Source organism: Syngnathoides biaculeatus, chromosome 6 (assembly GCF_019802595.1).
Source record: "Syngnathoides biaculeatus isolate LvHL_M chromosome 6, ASM1980259v1, whole genome shotgun sequence".
Taxonomy (NCBI): domain Eukaryota; kingdom Metazoa; phylum Chordata; class Actinopteri; order Syngnathiformes; family Syngnathidae; genus Syngnathoides; species Syngnathoides biaculeatus.
Genome location: NC_084645.1, coordinates 16,491,769 through 16,516,893, shown reverse-complemented (window position 1 = coordinate 16,516,893; position 25,125 = coordinate 16,491,769). Strand labels below are relative to the sequence as shown.

Genomic DNA, 25,125 nt, shown 5'->3' with positions numbered 1-25,125 from the left:
CCAGCCATGTGGAGTTGTACAATTTTGTCTCCGGTGTCTTTGGACGGCTCTTTGGTCTTGGCCATGTTACAAGTTTGAGCCTCACTGATTGTATGGGGTGGGCAGGTGTTATTAGGATAATACATGGAGTGGAGGTGGACTTTTAAAGGTGGACTAACAGGTCTTTGAGGGTCAGAATTTTAGCTGGTAGGTGTTCAAATACTTAATTGCAGTTGTATCACACAAATAAATTGTTAAAAAAAAATCATACATTGTGATTTCTGGATTTTTCTTTTTACACTCTCTCAGTTGACATGAACCTACAATGAAAATTTCAGACCTCTCCATGACTTCTAGGTGGGATGACTTGCAATATAGGAGGGTGTTCAAATACTTATTTTCTTCACTAAGAAAACCACCTCTGAGATGAACAATGGTGGCCCCCGCACATTGACACATTTAGGCATACTCACTTACGTACTTTATGAAGTTATTATGTCGCGGATCTTTCGTTACATTCTGAGAGGATTACATTGCTCCCCCCAATGATTATTGTTTTAATAGCTCTATACATACCTACTTGTCATTTGGAACCCACAAAGCTCTCATCCTTTGCACCTGTGCAATCAATTTTTAATAACGAACCGGGTCTTTTGGAAACGCGTTAAGAGTGAATCCATCCTCCCGAGTTTTTGAGCAATATCTAGCAATACGACACGGCATTTTGGCTAACATGCAAGTAAAAAGCAGCTACTTTCCCGCAGGTAAAACTGGTATAAACAGAAGAACCCGCTAGTGTTGACATCTGGAAAAAAACTCACTTCCTGCTTCTTCTCCAAAACGAATGCCTCGAGAGGATTTTAATACCAGGAGTTACAAAAATCCATCAAGGTCAACATCATGACGCATGGTGAAAAATCAAATGGGTCCATTCTGGCTTCCTTTTTTTTTTCAATTAAAAACATACTAAAAATCATGCCATACATGTCAGTGTGTCATAAGTGTGCTTCCTGTGTCCAGTGCTGTGATGGGTTGAGTTCAGGAAAAAAAGACCAAAAATGTGTGCATATGTTCATGGCAATAAAGTTGATTCTATTCTATATGCAATCAGGTTGGGGGAGTGTTGTGTATTTTTCACCATGTTTATATAGGCTTTATGGCTGGCTGGAAATAACAAGAAATGACTAGATAACAAATTCAAAATTTGGCAAGAAGAAAATTTTACAGAGGTGCACTCTTAAGGAAAAAGCAAATAAATAAGGCGAAATGGTGGACAACTGGTTAGCACGGTTGCCTCACAGTTCTGAGGACGCGGGTTTAAATCCAGCCTTGCCTGTAGTTTGGATGGTTTCCCTCTGCCCGTGTGGGATTTACTCCAGGTACTACGGTTTCCTCTCACATGAACAAACCTGCATGGCGGGTTGAATGAAGAATCTAAATTGTCTGTAGGTGTGAACGTGAGCACGAATGGCTGTTTATATGTGCCCTTGGATTAGCTGGCGGCCAGGTCACGATGTACCCCGCCTTTCACCCAGAGTCATCTGAGATAGGCAGCAGCACATTTGAGACCCTAGTGAGAATAAACGGTACTGACAATGAAAGGATGGATACATAAAATAAATGCCACAGCTGATTAACTTGAAATAAATGTCATCAGTATAAGAAAGTATTCTCTACTGCTGTTTTTGGAGAGCATTTCAAAGCCTCTGTATGTGCAGACGCAAAAAGTCATGTCCTTTTCACACAGTCAGGGTGTAGATAGAGCCTGAGGACTCCCACACTAATCCACATAGTGCACATTTGCTTGGAGCTCCTTGGTGACATAGCCAAGAAGGGCTGCCGTCAGTTGCTGCTTCAGACTACTGTTGCTCATGACAAGAGCAGTGAGCTGTGCCACATCAGTCCATTGAATGTCTCCAAGGATGGCGACCAGGTCAGCGTACAACTTCTGCTGCTGCTGAAGACTGAGCTCCATAATGACCTGAGGAAGAGGTTTGAATTGACCGCTGGTCAACCAACAGCCAAGAAGTCCTCCAACAGCACCGCCTGAAAAGAGTCAGCATTCATTCATTCTATTATACGACAGCATGTGTATTTCACAGTGCAATATATGAAAGTTACAACATTACTCAGTACAATAAGTAACAGAATATGCTGCATACCTACTGCAATGCCAAGAGGACCCCCAACCAAGCCACCAGCAAAGGCCAGACCTCCAGCTGTTGCTGCACCCTTGCTGGAACCCTTCACTGTGGTCTGGATCTGCTTATCAGCAGATAATTCACAGCACAGCTTCATCATATCTCCAAGCCGATGACACATTTTCTGCATTATGGAAATGATGGAAAGTCTTGCGTCATATTCTGCTTTGAAGCAAATTTTAAAATGTTTAATAATACATGCAAGATATTGTGTTAAGCTTTACAACATCACATTTACATTCATGCATCGTACAAGCAAAGGATATCTGGATAACATTCTAGGTTTTATTTTTCCTGATATTTTTGCGTGTGTTTACCTGTTAGATTTAGCTACTTGGTCATCCAAATGGAGACGGCAGTTTTTTTGTTTGTGTTTCTATGATGCAGTAAGAATTTTGTGCAAAAATGATGACTATTACTTCCTGCTTGTTGTATAATTTTTCTTTGTATTATGATAGATGTGCCCATTAAGATGTCATATCGTGTGCTGTATGCAGTCGAACAGACTGAGAGGATAGAGATAAAAAAAATAAACACAAGACAGGACACGAGTTAAGAAATACAAAATATGTTACATTGGAGTCGGTTAACCGGGAGACGAAAGTGCTCGACCCTGAGAGATGATGTTGCCGTCCAAAGTTACCAAAGACAGTAACATAAACGTGCACGTGAAATTTTTAATCGATACTGTACCTTTTGTATTAGGTGTTTTTCATTTGTATCCGTTGGACCTTTGTAATTATTTTTCAATTTAAATGTCCTCTAGCTTCGCCTTAAGCGGCGAGTGGAGAGACGGAAGTGGATGGTCACGTGGCCTGGAACTATCGAGGTGCGTTGATCGCGGAGGGGAGGAGGCGTGTGGGAACAGTCACTGATCTAAAACGGTGATTCCGAAACAGTGTGCCGGGGTGTATTAGTGTGCCGTGGAAACTTATCCAATTTTATGTAATTGCTAAAAAAAAAACCCAAAACATTTATTTCCAAGAAAGAATGTATCTTTATTCATCTTTTTATGCCAGTGAGGCACAATGACAGCCAGAACAAAAAATCCTCTTCCATTAGACGGCAGGAAGTACATACAGTAATTAATCTATCAATTTTTGGTGACATTTACTTTTGTTGGTGTGCCGTGGGATTTTTCAATTGTAAAATATGTGCCTTGGCTCTATAAAGGTTGGAAATCACTGATCTAAAAAAAAGACTGAATGGCTTACTGGCCACCAAAACTGAAGTCGCCTTCCGCCATCTTGATACTCCCAAAACAACCAGGCCGACCTGCACAGCGACAGCGATTAACTGCTTGAATCGCCAGTTAAAGATTTAATTTGAAACGGTTAAGTTTGGTTTGTAAAGTTTTTTTTTTTTTTAAATCTTCTGACGAGCTTAATTCACTTGAACAAAATTTTGTTTACGGTTGTTGTTGTTCACTGTTCACTCTCTGCTTCACTTTTATAAGTTGACGTTTTTCGGTTTCAGTGAATAAGAAAGAAAACGAATTTTCTGTGACATTTTTGATTCATTTCCTAATTCAGAACTCTGCAAATTGTATTTGATTTTCCAATGCAAGGAAACAAGCTTTAATTTTCTGTCTGAAATAGGACCCTGCAGAGACAACAAAAGAACAATGCATTTAGCATGTATTTTCCCACTGCGAGTCCTTATTTACAAAAATATATCTAACTGATTGACTTAAAATTAAATGTTATAATTTTATGATAATTGTGCTTCAGAGCATATTTTGGGAAAAGTTATATGTCATGGAAATCAGGCCCTAGTTCATATGCAAGGTTTCTTGGTAGACACAGTGTTAAATGGCTTTCCTTTGCGCTTCACATTTTTTGGCTTACCAAGTTGAACTAAAAATCCTTCATGTTACCAGAACTGAAAAAATGTCAAGATCAGGCGACCAGTTTTAATTCGACATGCCAAATTTTGAGGAAAAAACCCACCATAATCCAACATATTAATCGTGTCCTCCACATGTTTTGGGAGTACCAAGATGGCGGCCGGTGGCGTCAACCAATCGACATACCGCTCGATGTGTACGGGCTATTCACTTATTTTTTATTTTTTTATTTTTAGATCAGTGGGATCAGTGTATCGAGGTCGTGCAAGTAACGTCACCGTTTTCGCGGTGCCATATTGCCGGTCAGACAGAGTTGCTCAACATTGTGGGAGACATTGAACTGGGGGAGAATGTTTATGATACCCGAGACTTGTTGTTGCTGTTGGTTGTCACAACAGATGAGACAGATATTCAAAGAGATCCTGCCATCAGAAAAGACCAGAAAAAAATTGATGTATTTTGGCAATTAAACGTGATGGCTAGTGGCGAAGCAAATATACACGCCTGTGTAGCGATCATTTCATTTCAGGTCGGAATTATTCTTAATCTCAAATTAAGATGTATTTACAATGCCAAATTGACTCATTTGAGAACAATGGGTATTTTAAAAAAAACAAAAAGCGTCTGTTGCACAGAGGTTTATAGGTGTGTGTGCGTGTGGCCGCAATACACTCCCATGTGGAGGAGCCGACTCCCCGTCCTCTTTTTTTTTTTTCCAATTGTAGTTAATTAATGCGGTTTGTGTAAAACCAGGGGTCATTTATTTAAATATTTTATTGTATTGAATACTAGCCAAAAAGATCAATGGATTCCAGCAAAGGTCAACGTGTCGCTGAAAACACTTCCGCGTTCACGAGCTGTCAACCGTCGTCTTATTTTCAATCATAGTTAATGAATGTGAGTTTATGTAAAACCAGGAGTAATTTTTTTAAAATATTGGTATTTGTATTGAATACTAGCTGAAAAGATCGCTGGATTCCGGCAAAGGTTAACGTGTCGCCGAACACACTTCCGCGCTCACGAGCCGCCAAAACCGTCGCTACGTGGGATCTATTCCTAATGAGAACAGATCCTGCAACAAAGTATTCGTTTGCGTCCAGACTTTTATACACTTTCAATCTTATCCATGTAAATCTCGATGACTTACTCACCAGATCCATGTGTATATCCAGTTGTGCAAGATAAACGGAAGCGAATTAACAGTCCAATTCCTTATCGTTGAAATAATTGATTTCGGCATTAAATACCGGTCCTCTTTGCCGAGTTTATCTAATTTCTCCACGTACCTTCATTTATTTTCACCTTCTAAATGTCTAATGCTATCGGACAAGACTCTGGGCGTCGTGCTACGGGACATATTTCCGTGTTGTCTCCAACCGACTTAGCATTGAGCAATGCTTAGTTTGACCGGCAATATCACTCTGGTTTCCTCCTACATTCCAAAAACATGCAACATTAATTGAACACTTGCCCCCAGGTGTAATTGTGAGTGCAGATGTTTGTCTCGATGTGCCCTGCGATTGCCTGGCAACCAGTTCAGGGTGGACCCCGCCTCCTGCCCGTTGACAGCTGCTATAGGCTCCAGCTCTCCCCGCGACCCTCGTGAGAATAAGTGGCAAAGAAAATGGATGGATGGAAAATGAATGGATGGCCATCCATCCATCCATCTTCTTTGCCGTGGTGGAGCCTATCCCAGCTGTCAACGGGTAGGAGGCGGCGTAGACCCTGAACTCGCTGCCAGCCAATCGCAGGGTATATCGAGACGAACAGTCACACTAACAATCACACCAAAGGGTAATTTTGAGTGTCCAATTAATGTTGCATGTGTTTAGGATGTGGGAGGAAGCCTCAGAACTGTGAGGCCAATGCTGTTCCACCTTGCCGCCTACCGCATCTTTTTTGTTGTTAGTGGTATTTTGTGTGTGTACGAGAATAAGATTGTCACATAATGCTGTTGCAAAGAAAACGAGGTCAAAAATAGTAGTTATTTATTATTTATAAATTTACATTGTGTGACGCGTTAAAAAGAGTGTAACCTAGCAAAGGGACCTTGTTTATGTCTACATTGAAGTGCAGATTAGCCACATTTTTTTTTAAACCTGGAAAATCTTTATTTGGCTATTTTGGCCGATGTAACAGGAAACAAAAACTTTTTTTTAAAAATTAAGAGTACGGTAAAATTCTCCCTAAACTCTAAATTTGACAACATGGTGCCAGCGAACACATTTGAAATGATGTGAACTGTATTTTATGTCTGTTACAGTTCTAATTTTGGGTGAAGAGATGGTGAGGAAACAATGATGTCATGTTTTCGGTTTGTAAAATTTTTATACTGAAAAGGACCCACGAATAAAACCGGATGTTTTGCTTTAACGACAGTGAGTGTTGTTAGTGTAGTTCCGTAGGTGGTTGCGCAGACGTTGAAGAGGAACTATTTTTGTTGGACATCTTGTTAAAACCTGTACTTTTTTACGGGGAATGATGCGGGAATCCTGAAATGAGAGTGTGAGATGTTATTGCTTCCGAAAGTGTGGATAATTACTGCTGCCACATTGATGACTTCTAATACAGTGGGTCCAAGGAGAAGCTACTGCTGCATTCATAAACACTTTTTTAGGACTCACAACAACCCTTGAGCCTTGCTTGTGGCTCATCAAAAGTATCCCTAAATCTTGCTTTGCCCTTGGAATGATAAAGGCCGAAACGCGTAAAATCACCATGCAGGATCCCGGTGGAGTTACTAGGCTCAGAGAGGAGCACGAAAAGGTAACGACGACAAAAAGCACGCAAGCTCGATATAAAAAGGGGCGTCTAGTCGGGCCCCATCTGCTGACCATGCAGTGCACCAAAGTAGAGTTTTGAACCAAAAAGAGGTCAGCTTTAGTGTTATTGTGCAATAAAATCGATGCCTTGCTAAACCAGTGTCACCAACATGTCCGTCGTCCTTGTACCATGACGTTTCATTTTCCAGAACCTTCCTTACTTTGATTACCACTTGAACTCACAAGTTACTGTCTAGTAAATGTTGTCAAAAAAGAAAGTATAAATTCAACTTTCGTTGCATTAAAGTATGACGCGTAATTGGTCAATGGTGCAAGTGAACGAGGTGAAGGAGCTTGCTAACCCAGCTAACTTAGCATCATGTAATTCCTGCACGCAAACGTCCCCACCCCCTTCTATTTTAGAACTCATAAAACAAAGGCTTGTGTGGGTCCAAAAGAGGGTATTCTGCTTAACGAACGTATTTCCTTTATTTGTTTTTGGTACGTCATTTGTGATATCACCCAATCGGACGATATGAAATGGGTGGCATTTTTTTTTTTTTTACCATAAGGCTATAATTGAATAACAACTAAGAGATTAAATGCATTATTAATATAGATAAATGTCATACCGACAGGGAACCAATCTAAGAGTGAAAATGTGCGTATCATAGATATGGATTTGAATAAATTTAACTATGGTTCACGCAGGGCTGCACATTTGTCTGACAGTTCTGAGGACCGGGGTCAAATCCCGACCCGCCTGTGCAAAGTTTGGATGTTCTCTCCCGGGCCTATGTGGGTTTTCTCCAGAAACTCTGGTTTCCTCCCACTTCTCACAAAACACGCATGGTAGATTGATTGAAGACTCTAAATTGCCAATTGTGTGAATGCGAATGGTTTATTGCTTATATGTGCCCTGCAATTTGCTGGCGACCAGTTCAGGGTGTACCTCGTTCTCACATGAGGTTAGCTGGGATAGGCTCCAACATGCTCGCAAACCTCGTAAAGACAAGTGGTGCAGAAATGGATGGATGACAGCACGGTGATCCAGTGAATAATTGTCTTATTGTGTCCCGCATTTAGCTGGGATATGCGTCTGCTCACTGGGCAAGTATGAGGGCAATATACAGTGAATTATCATTGATTCTTTAGTCATTAAAAAAACCCATTTAAAATTAGTTTTATATGAATCAGAAGTAAAAAGAACAAAAAAAAGAGAAGAATTACTGTTCTACATTTTTTTCAATCTATGTACATGAAGATCTCTCCCAGGTCCATTTAAAACTTTTATCTTTGTAAAGACAGAATTGAGACCACTTGTGCTGGATCTTACAGAAATGGTGTACTGTATTTCACAACGGTCAGTACATTTGTGAAACATTTGTTTTTACAACAATATTCTGGTTGTGGATCCCAGTTGGGGGTCAACTTTCAAGTTCAACACCAAACTAAAATTGATTAGTAGTATTCAATTTTACACTTTTATCAATTGCCTGACATAATCATTCAGCAAGACTCATCTTCAGAAGTGGTCATTTTCCGGAAGTACATTTTAAATTCAACATGTATGTTTGCTTATGAACATTATGACCATTTACTGAGCCGTTTATCCTCACAATCGTGGCGGGAGAGCTGCAGCCTATCCCAGCTATCTCTGGGCAGGAGGCGGGGTTCACCCTGAACTGGTTGGCTGCCAATCGCAGGGCACACAGAAGCAAACAACCATTCACACACACAATCACACCTAATATTTGGGATGTGCTAGGAAAACTGAGTAACTTGAGAAAACTCACGCAGGCAGGGGGAGAACATTCAGTTTCCATAGAACCTGGGCTGGGATTTGAACCCCAGTCCTCAGAACTGTGAGGCAGATTCTCCAACCAGTTGCTCCACTTTTCTGCCTTTATGATCATATGTTGTGAATTTTTTTTGTAATAATAACAGGTGGTGAAGGACTGCGAGCGTCAGATTCAGCATTGGTAAGTAATGTATCACTACCATTTAAGCAATTCTGTGTCAAAACTTGACATGCAGGACACCTTCAACAAGCGTCACCTTTATGTTGCCCGAGGGCATTCTGTCACCCCAAAGGACCACATGAGTAGCCTGTTGGCCTGCTCAACATCTCGTTCACCAGTATTGGAACAGTGTGATTTCTTAGGAATGTTGTAGAAGTGATGATTTAAAAATGTAAAAACATTTTGTCATAAGGCATATCAATATTTATTTTTTTCAGACCTTTTTAAATCATCCATTGATAATTATTGTTAAAAAAATCACATTATCAGTGTCTTCACATAACTGAATGTCCATGAAGCATGATACTGCTACCACCATGCTTCACTGTTGGGACAATATTGGACAGGTGATGAGCAGTGCCTGGTTTTCTCCACACATATCGCCTAGAATTAAGGTAAAAAAAAAAAAAAAAAAAGGTCTTGAACTCATCAGACCAGAAAATCTTTTTTTGTCACCATCTTGGAGTCCGCCACGTTTTTTTGTTGTTGTTTTTTTTTTTAACAAACTCCATGCGGGTTTTCAATGTGTCTTGCACTGAGAAGAGGCCTCTGTCAAGCTATTCTGCCTCGAAGTCCAGACTTGTGGAGGGCTGCACTGATGGTTGACATTCTAGAACATTCTCGGATCTTTTGACTGCCTTTCTGGTGCTCTGCCACAGTGATTTTCGGGCACTTCTTTACCTCTCTCACCAAGGCTCTTCTCCCCCAATTGCTCAGTTTTGTAGGGTTCATACAAGAAAATAACGAGCGCTTCTCCACCAGGTGATTGCGCGAATAAAATAGAAGGAAATCTTTGATATGAGGTAAAATGTCAGATATACTAAATTAATCAATGAAATATTGCAGGACTTGTAAAAAATGTATATACTTGGTTTGCCAGATTAAAGTAGAGTTGGCTATATGTGGCTCAAGGGCCATACTTTGCCCACCACTGAGGTAGACAATTGAGCAAAGGTACCAAATGATTACCAAATATCAAAGTAACAGAAAATAACATTGTTCAAAATACCTGATTTGCACTGACTGTTTGCTTTGCTTGAATTTTTAGCCTGTTTATTCTGTGGTTTATGTGCACATTGTTTGTGACCCCATGTCGCGTAACATAATGTAGCACAGTGGTGTTCAGTGGTTTTCAATTTTTGCTGAGAAAGTCTCCATGAATGCAGAAGAAAAGAATTGAGGAGTCGTGTGTTGATCTACGAATTTCAATGAATAACCGTGACCTAATGTGACTACATGAGTATAGTACTGTAGGTCTACTTTCTATTTTTCTATTTAACTGTGTTGTTGTTGCTTCTGACTTCTGTCCATGAATCTACAGGGAAAAGGTTTCAGGTGATTATGAAGCCCTGAAAGAACGTCTTGAAAGTCTTCCAGATAAGCTGTGTTATGACATCATGGTAAGTATAAAGTTCATTTTATTTCATTTATTTTTAAATACTGTGCCCTTGGTAATATCTAGATCAGATGATAGGGTTTTAACCCTGATATTCCCCCGATTTTCTGAACCATGACATATTTTGCCTGAAATAAGAAACTATTTTGTTTATATAATAATCCATGAGTAATCCAATAGCCTCTACAACACCAAAATGAAAAGTGTTAGCATTTTTTATTTTTTTTGTTTTGTTTTTGAGATACCTTCCATGTAGTGTGACATACCAGAGATGACTCCGAGAGTGCACCTTGACGTCAACCAATGGGATTTTATATTGTGACTGTCGCTTTGCCTCCCATTCTTGTCGTTGTCAACATACTAAGTTGCTGACACTTTTACACATGCACAAAACAATTTTTACCGAAGCCTTAGAGCATGATTTGACAAACACTCATGAGTTCTGGCATTAGCTTGCTAGATATTGTTGTTGTATTGTATTGTATTGTATTGTATTGTATGTGTTGTTGTTATTATTGTTGCTTGCGAACCGTATGGTTTGAGATGTATGTGAAACTACCTCAAGCCCTCCTTGAATGGACAGGGCAAAATATCTCTCCATCCAATTGACCGTTAAAGATAGAATACGGTGCTATCGCAAATCCGCCCGAGATACGGTAAAATTTGATGGGAGTTGTGTCACATTGTGCCATGGTAAAGACCAAATTAGTTTTATCCTCTGATCCAAGAATGAGTATCCACAGAGGTTACATTTTTTTCTTCAAAATGTTATTTCATTTGGTTTAAAAATTAATGAAATACTTTTTGCATGCCCGGATACAAGTGGCCAAAATGAGATTCCTCCACAGGGGTGTCTGAGCGATAGAAGATGAATGAAAAAATGCATTTTTTTTTCAAGTCTACACACATGTCATAATGACAGTAATGAAAGTTTGTTGTTAAAATTTCACATTTACATATTTCTGGCTTTGCTTCTTGTTATCAATCATTTTCCCCAAACTTTGTCATCTTCACATCCCTGTCTGTTCCTCTGACCAGGTGCCATTTGGGCCTATGGCCTTCATGCCTGGGAAGCTGGTGCACACCAACGAGGTCACCGTACTGCTTGGTGACAACTGGTTTGCTAAGTGCTCCACCAAGCAGGCTGAGAAAATCGTCGACCACAGGATGAAGTGTGAGTCTCTTTGAAGAGTGCCTGTTTTATCTCCTCCCAGCTTAACAAACTGCTACAAATTCATGTCTAAAAACTACTCTGTACCCAGCAGAGGGCGTTGTTTTATCAGTCACAACAGCACCGTTGCCGTCACACTACTAGCACTGCACCCTCAATTTTTTTTTTTTTTAAATGTAGCAGTGTTTCTCAACCTTCATTGAGCCAATTTTACATGAAAAAAACCTCATGGCAAACCAAAAAGGTGGTATATTTTATGTATACTGAAACTTTGTTGAGTTCATCTAGAATTTACTCTTAAGTTGAGTTAGTTTCAAGTTCATGAAATGTGTGCCTTTTTAGTTGAACGAAAAAGTATTATTCTACTGTTTGAATGGCAACAGGTTGACACAGAGGTTAATGGTACCTGCTTTCATCTAGTGGAAGAGCCCTGTAACTTAGTTGTCACAATAAGTTAGTGGCATAGATTGCTGGATAAAGATGCATTCTTCTTTTCCTTTCGGCTTGTCCTGTTTGGGGTCGCCACAGCATGTCATCTTAGATGAGCGCATATTTGTTTGGCACAGTTTTACACCGGATGCCCTTCCTGACGCAACCCCTCTGTATTTAGCTGGGGGGAGAAGCTTACAGCACCTGGTATTCCCAGGCGGTCTCCCATCCAAATACTAACCAAGGCCAAACCCGCTTAGCTTCCAAGACCTGACGAGATCAGGTGTTCTCAGGGTAGCATGGCTGTGAATAAATATTAATTATTTGGAGTAAATAATCTTTAGGCTGTCCGAGTAGAATTGTATAATTTCTTGTGTCACACGTAATGATCTCTTGTAGCACACTGTTTCACAACACAATTTTGACAATCACTATGTATGACTATAACTACTATAATTTTTAACCTGAAATTAAGGGTACTCAGTCGGGCATTAATATTTGGCCGCCGTCTTTGATCGGCACGTGTGGCGTGTTCCCTCCTGTGCCTGTGTGAAGTTTGTTTTGGAGTGATTGATGAATTAATTTTGCTTAGGCATTAATGTATTCATCACAACTCCAAAAAAGTCACTCAGTGGTGCTCCCATCAAAAGCTAAAACTAAGCTTTACACAATCAGGATTTTTCGGGCCATTCACAGTGAGTTTAAAACAGCAAAAATAAAAAAAAAATAAAAAAAAAAACAATCACAAGATGAAGCAATGTATCTATTTAAATGACTTGCTCATTTACTTTATATACTTGTGTATTGTATACTGAGTTGCTTCAAATATATTTTCTTCTCAGGTCATGCATTTCAATCAGTCATGTTTTATTGTCATTGCATAAAAACACAACAAAACATAAAAATGCTCACCCACCATAACAAACACAAAATATTACATCAGCAACTAAAAGAGCTTTAATTTTTAATTTTTAAAAAGAGGCCCCGTAGCTCAGTGATTAGAGCACTGGTTTGGTAAACCAGGGGTTGTGGGTTCGTATCCCACTGGGGCCTTCACTCCCTGAGAAGGGTTGCGTCAGGAAGGGCATCCGACGTAAAAATTGTGCCAAACATATATGTGCGTTCATCTGAGATGACACGCTGTGGTGACCCCGAAAGGGACAAGCCGAAAGAAACTTACTATTTAAAAGAGCTTTAATAAAAAATGTATAAGAGTACAATCCTCTTTGTGTTCAGATAACAGCAGGCAGTGGTAAAGTGCATTTAACAATAAAGATTCCTTTCCTCGACAGATGTAATTTTGCTGGTGATGTTTGTTGAATGGCTATGGAAAAAGATCATACCAAAATTCCAACATGTGGACAGTGCAAAGTAATAAAATTATTTCACATACACCGAAACTTTAGTGCAGGATTCAACAGAACACTGCCATCTTTACATACAGTCGTTAGTGCTAGCACTAGCTTGCGAGACTACATAATTTGTTGTCTGCTTGCAAGCCGTATCGTATTCATATGTCAACATATCTCAAGCAATCCTTAAATGAGCGTCTTCTTCCAATCACCGGTAACTACCACCACATTTCTCCCCATTTAGTTCTTCAATCTGTACAATAAACTCGAGATTGTTGTCGTCGTGGCCATGGTAATGACTGTATCCGGTCGCGTATGAGTTGACATATAAAGCCCAGTGATCATAAAAGATGTGATGCGGTGGTATCGGGGTAAACGATTTTATGGGAGTGGTCTGACATAATGGAATTGTGATAGACCAAATTTGTCTTGTAGTATGATCCAGGCATTATGTGTTCTCTATCTTACATCTGTCCCACACTGCTTACTTTTTTTTTTTTAAATACCTTTATTGGCGGTCAGATATTTGCAGTGCTACGTCAAAAGACCTGCAACTATGCTAAAAATAAACCAGCTTCCGGATTCAAATAAGCTGTGCACGACGGCGACGTGGAGTAAATGTCTTTTGCGAAGCCACTTAAAGGAGTCATTGACAGGATCGTTGAATTATGATGACATTGAAGCCAATCAGGATAAAATACTGATTATCGGCTGATTCTGATCAAGCTGATCTGATTAGCGTGAAGTCTAAAGAAAACATTAACCCCCAACACCAGTTTCCCTAATTGAAACAAAATTGGATAGACGTATCTGTCATAACAGGAAGAACAAAAAAGTCTCTAGGAGCCATGTCTGGAATCAAAGATAAAGTCAGCCATTTTCGTTTGAAGCTGCCATTTTTGACAAATTCCAGGGCTCCTTACAGGGAAAAAATACAAATACAGTACCATATAGCATATCAGTCACTCAGTCAAATTGTCATTTGTTTAGCACTTTTCATGAATGGGAAATGCAACACAAAGTGCTATATATATAATAAAATGGCAACAAAACTGAACACGTTAAGCAGATTCACGCACACTCCATTGTATGTACATTTCTCCACGTACGGTGATAAAATAAGAGTAAGATGAAATAGGTAAAACAAGGTAGCACTAACTTAGTATTGTAGTATTGAGGAAATGCAAGTGGTAAAAGAAGAGTTAAGTTTCAAAATGAAAAATTAAAAGATTAAAGCTAAAATAATAAGTGAGTATTGTGGGTACTCCCGTGCGAAGAGGAGTCAGGGTGGCACATTCAGGTATTTTGTGACAACTTTTCCAAAATGGCTAGCTGGGCTGACCCAACCAAAACAAGTGACGGAAAACACATATCAATGAGAGTGTGTCCACCTCGCAACCAACCATGTGGAAGCTAGCCTGACGTACACAATGAATGGGTTAGTGGACTACACACTGAGCTGTGCAAAGTGTGGCTTGTGGCAATATAAGAATGTCCAATCTCTTGTGATCTTGAAAAGGGGCAGTCCAGTTTGGGTGCTACAAATAGGTGGCTGCCTATTCCATACGCCCACCTTATGTTTTTTATTTACTTACTCGTGCTGGCCATTTTATTGGGAAGTGAAATTGAAAATTATACACTTCTTTTGTTGCTGCTCACTCAAGGTGAATGGATAGAATGGGTGTGGACAATCTTTGACAATACTGTAAAACAATTTTTAGTGTTTAGTGAAGCAGAAATGTCGTGACATAGCCTATCCACAGTCATCCGTTCCCCCCCCCCCCACACACACACACGCACGCGCACACACACACCCATTTATCCCCAAATTTTGTGCCCCTGCCCACCCTGCTATTATAGAGTTAAGTGCTGTAATGCAAGAATAGCGAGCTGAAATGTGCCAGACAGCAATGGACTTGTCTGGCCTTCTGTGTTTGACCTTTTCTCACTTCCACTTGATGCACACACTGAAGGGGCTCCCCATTGCCATGGAAACAAGTGCTCACTGCTTGCATTTTGTAAATGGGCTTAATTGTTGTGAAGATTTAATGATCCGGAGTGGTATTTGGGCCAGAGGATATTTTGTACTATTTAGTGTCATAATTTCCCCCCTCCACTTACAGAGGTCTAGTTCAATTCTTCGAGCCCCACAGCCATGATTATATTTAATGTTTCATCAGTCGGACACCATCAACCAGAATACTCATTTTGATGTCTCCATCCTTTTGTTGCAGATGTGAAGAATGAACTTTGTGGCCTGTCCAAGACAATGACAAACTTTGAATCAAGAGTTGAAATGGTGAAGGACTGGGAAAATATCGTAAATGTGCGTTGCTTTACAATAAAGCTAACACAGAGCAAACACTTCCCTAAAACACAATACATTTACAGACTCTGCTTGTGTTTTAGGAAAAGGGGGACTATGTTGACATTAGAGAGGTGATAGGAAACAATGAGGCCACTGTCACAAAAGGTACATTTTTGTTTGCCAGCACTGTGATAGATTCTGCACAAATTCAAATCATATTGAAGTTTAAAGGTAGTTTTGAAAAACTTTATTCAGGAAAACGTAGAGTGGCTCACAGGCCACATTCAAAGCCAAAACTGGAAAATGTGTTGGATTTGGAAGAGGAAAATGAAGGCAGTGGAGAGGAGACCCAGCAAAACGGGTGCACAAAAACTGTCATGACCGAGGAGGATTTATGGGCTCGATTGGATGAACTTGAGAAACTTGAACAAATACAAAATGAGCGGGACAGGTACATTTCTACAACTGTTGTGTCACTTAATAATAGTGTGTTATTTTCTGATCATTCATTCACAGTTTTTTCTTTAGATTATCTGATAATGCAGACCTTGTTGGTGAGGATACCTCATCCTCTTCCTCTGAGGAGCAGAATGAGACTGACTCTCCTCCAGAGAATGGACTTAGTCTGAAACTTCACAATACTGCGCCCCCCTGTGGAGAATTGAAAGAAGACCTTGGGGAGCATTACAATCTGCCAACCATTTATTTCTCCCACACGGTTGAGCCCAAGAAGGTAGGGTAATAACAGGATCGTTGTTTTGGAAATCTACTCCCAGGCTCCTGGGCACATCTAAATCCCCATTTGCTCTAGGTGAGGATCAACACAAGTAAAAACACTACTTTAAAATTTAGTGAACGGAAAGAACAAAAGGAACATTCAAAGCGGAAAAAGAAAAATGGCCACCAAAACGGACGTTCTCATCATGAAGTTCACAGAATCGAAACACCTGCAGACATCTACAGGTAGAAAAGAAAATGCCCAAGTTGTGAAAGAATTACATTTAGTGCATATATTTCCATACATTGAGTTCATTAAGTATATTTTCACAATCAGGTTGTTTGTGGATGTGAAGGATGGGGAGCCTATGCCCAAGAAGTCAATCCTGAAGTCACGCAGCCGAGAGAACAGTGTGTGCAGTGACACAAGTGAGAGCAGCGCAGCCGATGTGGACGAACGCCGGATGATGGGCCGGAGTTTCAGCCATGATGAGAACACACCCAGCGACAACAGCGACAGCCTAACAGAGGACGACAGCTCGAAGAGAGTGCCATTGCATCGCACAGGACACTTTGAGGTAAAGGAAGACTTGGCTGTGTTTTTATAATATTGATTTTCCAAAGTGCCACTGTCGTGAAATGGATGATTTTTAGTATGTTATTAATGAAAAAACAGCAGTTAGGTGTGTATACAGAGACAAAAAAAAAAAAAACAATAGTTGGGGGGGGGAGTGTAATCCGTAAGACAGGGGTGCTAAATGTGTCGATGTGCGCATCGGAAGGTATCCGTGCAGCAGCCGCTGAAGGACCGCCTCCGCAGGCCTTGTGGATCGCCACCGACCTTGTGAATCACCACCGGCCTTGTTGACAAGGCCGAGCCCGTCACTGGCCTTGTTGGCAGGGCTGGCTCGTCACGGCTGGGCCGCGGTGGCTAATCTCCGCCGCGGAAGTGGATCGGACGGGGATGCAGTTTGGCCGCAGTGTGTCGTCGCTCGTGGGTGGCATTGTTTTTATCATCACCGCGCGGAGGTGGATTGGGCGGGTAGGTGATTTGGCCGTGATCCGCTTATCATCTAAAAATGGCTTGAAACAATGGGGTAATATTGCCTCAGAAACTTTACTTAGTTGTGAGATGTTCTCTTCTTCGAAAAGAGCTTCCGTGTCAGAAGGGGCGTTTTCGTCTCCCACAGTGGGGCCACAGCGTGTTTTCAATGGCGAATGTCCGGGGTGACATCACGGACAGGAAATGCAGCCAATATGGCGACCACTTGGATGTCGAATGACACTTCCGCAACTTTGCACTTGGATGACGCGCTCTCCGCTCATATTTATTTTTTCGAATGGACCTTGAAATGAATAATGTTATATGTATTTTTCATTTCAATATCTATTTTAGAATGTTTATAGGGATGACACTTGATGTTTAAGCCTTCTTTTATGCCTCAAGTTTTGTTACCACGAAGTAGCAGTTTTGCCACCATCCTATTTGGAACGATTATCTTGTTTTATCTTACAGCACAAGTGTCAAACACAAGGCCTAGGGCCCAGACCCAACCTGCCACATGATTTTTATGCAGCCAAGGAAGGCAACTCATGTGTCAACTTCCTTGATTCTTGTTAAGCCTGTACCAAAGTTTAAAATTGTCAGCTCACAAATAACATTGTGATATTGCAAGCATTTTTGCGATACCAAACACGAACAATACTTGAAAAAAAACATTAACCTTCATTTGTGATTCCAAAACTATTTCATAAATTTCACGTATAAGTATGATCAGGCAATTTAAGATTCTTGTGGTTTCAGTCATAGCGGTCTTCTGAGGGAAACTAATTATAACAACAAAAATGAGTTTGACACTGTTGCCTGACAGTTTACACAATGCAGCATGGGTTTTCAAACTGTCTCAAGAGACCCCCACCTCCTTGAACAAAAAAATTGGAATCCTTACAAGAACAGACATATTTTGCCAGAATGAAAAGTCAGAATTGTACAAGAATAAAGTGACAGCACGGTGGAGCGATTGGTTAGAGCGTCAACCTCACAGTTCTGTAGATCGGGGTTCAAATCCTGGTCCCACGTGTGTGGATTTTGTGTGTTCTCCAAGTGCCTGCTTGGGTTTTCTCCGGGCCCTCCGGTTTCCTCCTACATCCCCAAAACATGCATTAATTGAAAATTCTAAATTGCCCTCAGGTGGGATTGTGAGTACGTATGGTTGTTTCCCTCTGTGTGGCCTGCGGTCAGATGGCAACTAGTTCAGGGTGTACCACCCGTCTCTTGCCCGAGGATAGTTGGGATAGGCTGCAGCACTCCCCCCGATCCTTAAGAGGATATGCGGCTAAGAAAATGAATGGATGAAAAATATATTCTCTTATTAACATTTTATTCTGGAAATGCCCTCTTCTCTCAGACATTTTTTTTCTGGATAAACAAAAATATATTTTTGTTGTTACTTGCTTTGTTAGAGGGAAAAAAAACCATTGATGCTCCCATTAAAGTTCTAGTGATTGTTATCCCAGTCATTTCAGCGCTTTTAATTGGCAAGGTAGGTAGGAGTCATTGGTCTATTTTTATGTTTTTTGGGTATGCCTGTGTGCATATGTACATATATAATTTGTAAAATAAATAGTTTTTTGCAAAGTAGGTTGTGGATCCCCAAGCTTTAGCTTGTGGACATCCAGAGTCCCTGGATCCCTGTTTGAGAACCACTGCACTGCAGAGTGGCTGTAGGTGTGTTTGCGACTCAAATGGTGTTCATAGCAGAACAGTGTAGAGGGCCATTAATTTTACTAGAGGAGGAACATGACAACGTGCACCTGCTAGCTTCAGCTGTTGGTGCAAAAAACAAAGCAGTTTCCCATATTGTCAGGTGTTTTAGACGTTTTTGATCCTTCTACTAAAACCCATAGAATATTTTGTTCTGTGACAATACAGACACCAAACCTACCAAAAATAAAGTACACCCTTCTTTCATCAGAAAAAAAAGTTGCTAGCTTTTTTTCATTCTTTAGTAATCAACAATAGAACATAAGTGAGTTTCCCCAACAACACTGCTTTCTGAAGAAAAGGCTGAGAAAAAGGTTTTGGGTGATATGAAATATGTCAAGTAGAGCAGTCATTTTGATGGCAATATTTTTTGCTTTTGTGCCGCCTCAAAATATCAAACTTAAACTTAAATTATTTACAGCTGTATAACTAAGAAATGTCCTATGAGCAACACCAATTGCCATATGACTTGTGGCTTTTTTTTTTTTTTTTTACATGGCATTCGCCATTCATCTCATGAATGTATATATTTTTTACGAGCATGACGAACTGCTGCAAATGTACGTCTCGTGTCCAAACATCTCCAACTTCCAATGTGTATGCATTTCTCTGAATTCTCTCCCTCGTAAAAGTCTTGATGAAAGATTCACTATTCACAACTTAATTTTTGTCCCCAAGTCAAAGATGTGGTAGTCTCATTTCCAAAGACATGCAACATTTCCATCTACTTGCATCCGGTCATGTACCCTATTTTTCGCACTATAAGGCGCATCTAAAAGCCTTTAATTTTCTCAAAAGTCGATGGTGCGCCTTATATATGGACCGATATTGAGCCTTTAGTGCAGCTCCATCAAATGGATGCATAACGTAACCCCAGCCTCTATATTATATATATATATATATATATATATATATATATATATATATATCTTATAATGCGGTGCACCTGATATATGAAAAAAAGTTTTAAAATTCATTGATGGTGCGCCTTCTAGTGCTGTGCGACTTATAGTGCGGAAAATACGGCAGTTCTCGGTGGAGGAAAAAGCCTCTTATTATGGTGCAACCTCACAGGAGGGAAAAAAACATTAACACATCACAGAGAAGTAAGTGTCTTGCTAACAAACCTCACAATTAATGACTAAATACAAAAACTGACATAAAATCAGGCTTCAAAAACGTTAAAAAGTTTAGACATTGTTTTAACTTGAGGGCGTGTCCCTAAGTAATCATACCTCTCTTATCAATCAAATATACAAAGTAACTTCCCTCTCTCACAGCTCCTTTCCAGCGACTGAGATGTCACACGCTTTCACAGGCTGCAGAGATGCAGCCTCTGTCTGCATAGTGACCATAAACCACTCCACCATGACCAATTTTCCTCCTTTTGAAATTTGTATTTTTGTCTTCATAGAATTATAATATAATGTAAAATATTTCTTGCAATGTATGCCATGAAGATGGAAGTACTAAAAAGCATGAGAAATTTTTTTTTTAAGCTGAATTTACTAACATCCATCCATTTTCTGAGTCGCTTATCCTCACGAGGGTTGTGGGAGTGCTGGAGCCAATCCCAGCTGTCAACGGGCAGGAGCCAGGGTACACCCTGAACTGGTTGCCGGGCAATCGCAGGGCACATTGAGACAGACAACAGTTGGACTCAGAATCACACCTAGGGATAATTTAGAGTCTCCAATGAATGGGTGTTTTTGGGATGTGGTTGGAAACCGGAGTGTCCAGAGAAAACCCACGCAAGCACATGGAGAACATGTAAACTCCACACAGGCGGGCCGGGATTTGAACCCAGTCCTCAGAACTGTGAGACCAATGCTATACAGCTACGACACCATGCCGCCGAATTTCAAAACATATGAATATTTTTTTGAGCAGTTAAGTATGATAATGTTTGATAATTTTCCAGGGCACACCTGAAGATTCCTCATGGCACACTAATGTGCCACGGCATATTGGTTGGGAGTCACTGCTCTAACTGCTGGCAATGGGGTTAGGGGGTGGTGGATCTCATCTGTTTTCCCGCAGCCTTGGAACACAAAGTGCATGGGTGCCAATCGACAAGAAACTTCACCTAAATAACAGAAAACACACATTTCACTACTCTGTAGTTTTATGGCCAATTGCATACTATACTGGTAGAACAAGGAAGTGATTTCCACCAAATAGCCGCTGCATGCAATACGGGCGGTTGATATTTTTATACAGGGCGATGAAAATGTATCGGCCCCCTTTTTAAATATATGTTTTTGCATAGTTTGCTCACTTAAATTTCTGACCGTCAAAAACAAACGTTGTCAATTATAACACAAGTGAACTTAAAATACTGTATTTAAACGTTGAGTTAATTTATTAAGGAAAAAAATGTATTCGTTACGTGGCCCTGTGTGAAGAAGTAATCGCCCCCTAAACTGAATAACTGGTTGGACCATCGCCAGCAGCAGCAACTGAAATCATAAGCAGATACTTTTTTTTTGCCTTTCCATCACTTTGGTTGAGGTTGAGGTTAAGGTTAAGCTAATCAGTCCATAAACCTTTTTTTCCAGAACTTTTGTGGGTCATCTCTATATTGTGCAAAATCCACTGTGGCCTTCCGATTTTTTTTTTGTTGATTTTTTGTTTTGTTTTGGTAGATTAGTGGGTTGCATCTTGTGGTATGGTCTTTTTTTATTTCTTATTATTAGAGATTATAATACCTTTACCATGGTCGACCCTGTGGAGGTTGGCAGTGATGCCACTAACTGTTGTCTTTTAGTATTTCTTCACAGCTCTCAGAATGTTTCTGTCATTAACTGTTTTTTTTACCCTTGACTGTGCTGTTTGATGTCTGTTGTTCAGTACACGACCAGTAGTTTTTCCTTTTTAGAATATTCTATTTTTTTGGGGGATTGGCGATGCCTAATGTTTATGTGGCAGCTCCCTGAATTTTCCTCTTCTCTCACCTTCAAAATGATTTGGTTTCATTTCATTGACAGCTCTCTGGTCATGTTTGCTTAACAGCGAATGCAGTTTTCACAGGTGAAACCCAAAGCCAAAAACAAGCACTATCTAAGGGTTTCTTTAAATTCTTGCAGGCGGCGACTTCACTGACATCACTGCAGCTGTCCTGCACGCAATTTGCCTTTATACTCAAGCCCAACCCACGTGTGCAGTTTTGAAATTGTATTCCTATTCCCCTCCAAGCTGGGTTGTCGCTTTGGCTGGTATTGGTTCGGATGCCACAGGGTGGAGTTACCTCTACATGTTTTGGCCATTTCCGGTAGCCATTTTTACTTTACTTTCCTTCACAAGTCAAGAACATTTGTGACGTGTAACAAGTGTATGCTCGAACAAATGGAGATGACCAGCTGACGCATTTTATTTTTGCTGCAAAATCGGTCAAGAAGGTGGTGGTGTAGTTGATAAGTGGTACCGAGAGGATTGGCGAGTACGCCATCACAGCCTGTAATGAAAACGGACCAATCACAAGAGATGATCTTCGTGGCATTCTATGGGCAAGAACAATTTTTGTGTGTGTATCAAGTGACACAGAGTGGCCATGTGGGCCTATGCCATGTTGGTCAGATGATGGAATGCAGGCGTTGTTGGCTGCACAAGTATATATTGAGAACTTTATGTTTAAGCAATTAATCTAAAAGGCAACACCTGAGCAACTAGAAACACCCAACAGTCTCGTATTTCTTTTGCTCAGTTGAAAAGTGGGTGTGTTCAAACAAAACGTAATCGTTCCTGAGTTGTTTTTTTTTAACACATTTAGATGTAAATAGCATGAAATCAAAGCCGGAATTCTGAACATTGTCTCATATTCATCACATTCAGCCAAATGTTTTCAGTATACAACAAAAACAAAGGAATTGACTGTGTCATTCCAATACTTTTTTAGGTGAATGTGAGTCTGCAGGAAATGAAGTCGTAAACAAAATTAGAATGTTGGCAAATCAACCAAATCAACAGGCATTTTGCAATGTGTTATTGCCGTCTTTGTTTTCCAGGCCTTTTCGGGGACAGTGGTGGAAAAGGAGCCGATACCTTTGGCTGTTCCTTTTCTTACGATTGGTCCTCCCACGCTGCCAACCATCATGGAAAGGAAACTGGAGGAGATAGTGCCTGATGTGGAAACTCCTCAACATCCTGTAAAACCGATGTCGAAGTTCAAAGCTGCCAGGATGCAGCAGAAATGACACCCTGAGGTTTTTACTCAGTCAAATCACAAAACATCTTTCACACTTTTTTACCTACTCGTGACATGATTCAAGTCCACCTGTATACACACATTGTTTCATTCAATGTAAAGATTGAACAATATTGTTAATGTTATCTGTCTTTGATGCTTTCAATGTGGTCCCCTCCCCCATTGATTATTTTGCAGCTTTGTCTCTTAGGCCTACTTATTACAAATCATGCACAAGTTATAGCTCACCTTTCTCCTGCTCTCGGCCTGCTTAATGTGTGTATACCTTTTGATTTGTTTTTTGTTGAGACAAAACAAAAGGTTCCTAATGGAAAAAGGAAAATAAATAAATGATTTTGTTTACAAATTGTGGTCCCTACTTATTATTATTATTATTATTATTATTATATTATTATTATTATTATTATTATTATTATTTCGGCTTGACTTAAAATTGGTCCCTTGTTTGCAGACCACTCTTGTCGTGCTTTACATGAGGATTTGTCAGGAACCAAAATTATGTGTGCTGTGTAGTAATATCGTGTCAGAATTGTTACAGAATGTAAACTGTTACGGTCTTTAAACCGATACCGCCACACATAAGTGACCTTGTGAAGCACATTGTGATAATTCATTTCTCCCATCTGCACAACTGTCAAACTCTACATGGAACAGTATTACCTAATATTTGTATCATGTTTTTTTAAATAGTAATTATAGATAATAATAATGGATAATAATTATGGAGTAGCAATAACAGTGGACAAAGTATAGTTTGCAATTTTGTCTCCTGAAAACAGAAGGCAGAGAATATTACACCACATTCGAAGCTCATATGACTTGGAAAAGTAAAGACTCATGATCTCTTGTTATTGTAGTTATTTACAAGATTAAGTTTCACAATTCAAAATTAATGTAATCCACATTGTTGTTTAATCCTTTGAAGTTGAATGTTTCAACAATGTGTAACATGCTGGTATTTACTGTTACCCAAAGACGCGTTCATGTGTCTTCAAGCATTGTGATTTTGAGGCAGATAATTCCTTAGACATGACCTGATAATGTGCGTGGACTGAATTTGTACTTGTTTTTTTTTTTACATTTGAACTCTCACGCCACGCAACTTCACTTATCACAAGCTCCTTTGATTAAATCCGTAGCTTGTGAGCTTGAAAGGCTATATCATTGCCCTTTTTAGTTTAATGGTGGGAGTGCAGGTCTCTGATAAGAAGCTTTTAAACAGATTCTCAGATGACTTGGCCCTTATTTGCCTTCCACTGGATTATTTCACCAATTTGAAAATCCAGGTAGCATGAGACAGATTAGGCAATGTTTAACATGCTAACGTTGTGCTTGTGAGACACAGATCAATGGTCTTAATGTAGGTTAATCTTCCAAGGTGTATGCTCGAACAGAGTGGAACTACTTTTCAAAGAAAATGAGCACATAAACTGGGATGAAACGCACAAAATCTACATTTCAAGGATTAGTGAGGATTTTAAATGTTCTGCGATTATGGATTCAAACAGGTATTGTTATCCAGACAGGTGCTTCGGCCTGAGTGGGGAAGCCAAAGATACAAATGTCAAGGACATCCAAGAGCAGCCAAATACATCTGCTTATTTTAGCTTCAGATACAAAATAGTTAACTGCAAAGTGTTGCATAACTACCATTCACAGTTGCATCCTGAAAAAAAAGTATTGCATTTTCTACCACTAAAGTGCCTCAAGTGCATGTGGGTGAATGTTTTCAGGGACCTCCGGTGATCCATTGTCCTATGATCTATGGCGATATGTTACCCTCTTTTAATATATGTATACATGTCTTGCTCCAAATATTCTGATAAACATTGAAGATTGGGATAGTGTAGCCAAAAATAGTACTCCAGTAGGAGTGCTGTTACTTTGAATGATATGACTCAAGCAAAAATAAAAAGTAGCTCTCTGAATAATTACTTGAATATTACAGGTAAATGAAAGAACTGCCAGATATTTT

At 39.9% G+C, this 25,125-nt stretch overlaps 2 protein-coding genes and 1 pseudogene across 10 annotated transcripts; 1 reads left to right on the top strand and 2 right to left on the bottom strand.

Annotated features, from left to right (window-relative positions):
• Positions 1-681: 681 nt before the first annotated feature.
• Positions 682-5,438, bottom strand: zgc:112052 (protein C19orf12 homolog). Of its 2 annotated transcripts, none has more exons than XM_061821989.1 (3): positions 5,178-5,438; positions 2,142-2,304; positions 682-2,025 (listed from the first exon to the last, which is right to left on the bottom strand). In XM_061821989.1, exons 1-3 carry the CDS (start codon positions 5,184-5,186, stop codon positions 1,760-1,762), a joined length of 438 nt encoding a protein of 145 aa, XP_061677973.1. In that variant the 5' UTR covers positions 5,187-5,438; the 3' UTR covers positions 682-1,759. The 2 variants fall into 2 exon arrangements, with proteins under 2 accessions (XP_061677973.1, XP_061677974.1); XM_061821990.1 differs by lacking the exon at positions 5,178-5,438 and adding an exon at positions 2,874-3,013.
• uri1 (URI1 prefoldin like chaperone) lies at positions 2,931-23,496 on the top strand. Of its 8 annotated transcripts, none has more exons than XM_061821976.1 (12): positions 2,980-3,009; positions 6,290-6,312; positions 8,736-8,770; positions 10,131-10,209; positions 11,244-11,379; positions 15,392-15,483; positions 15,567-15,630; positions 15,721-15,916; positions 15,994-16,198; positions 16,277-16,428; positions 16,520-16,760; positions 22,951-23,496. In XM_061821976.1, exons 2-12 carry the CDS (start codon positions 6,310-6,312, stop codon positions 23,137-23,139), a joined length of 1,392 nt encoding a protein of 463 aa, XP_061677960.1. In that variant the 5' UTR covers positions 2,980-3,009; positions 6,290-6,309; the 3' UTR covers positions 23,140-23,496. The 8 variants fall into 8 exon arrangements, with proteins under 8 accessions (XP_061677958.1, XP_061677960.1, XP_061677955.1 ...); XM_061821971.1 differs by lacking the exon at positions 2,980-3,009 and adding an exon at positions 5,653-5,820; XM_061821973.1 differs by lacking the exon at positions 2,980-3,009 and adding an exon at positions 5,960-5,996.
• Positions 11,998-12,116, bottom strand: LOC133502809 (5S ribosomal RNA; annotated as a pseudogene).
• Positions 23,497-25,125: the final 1,629 nt, after the last annotated feature.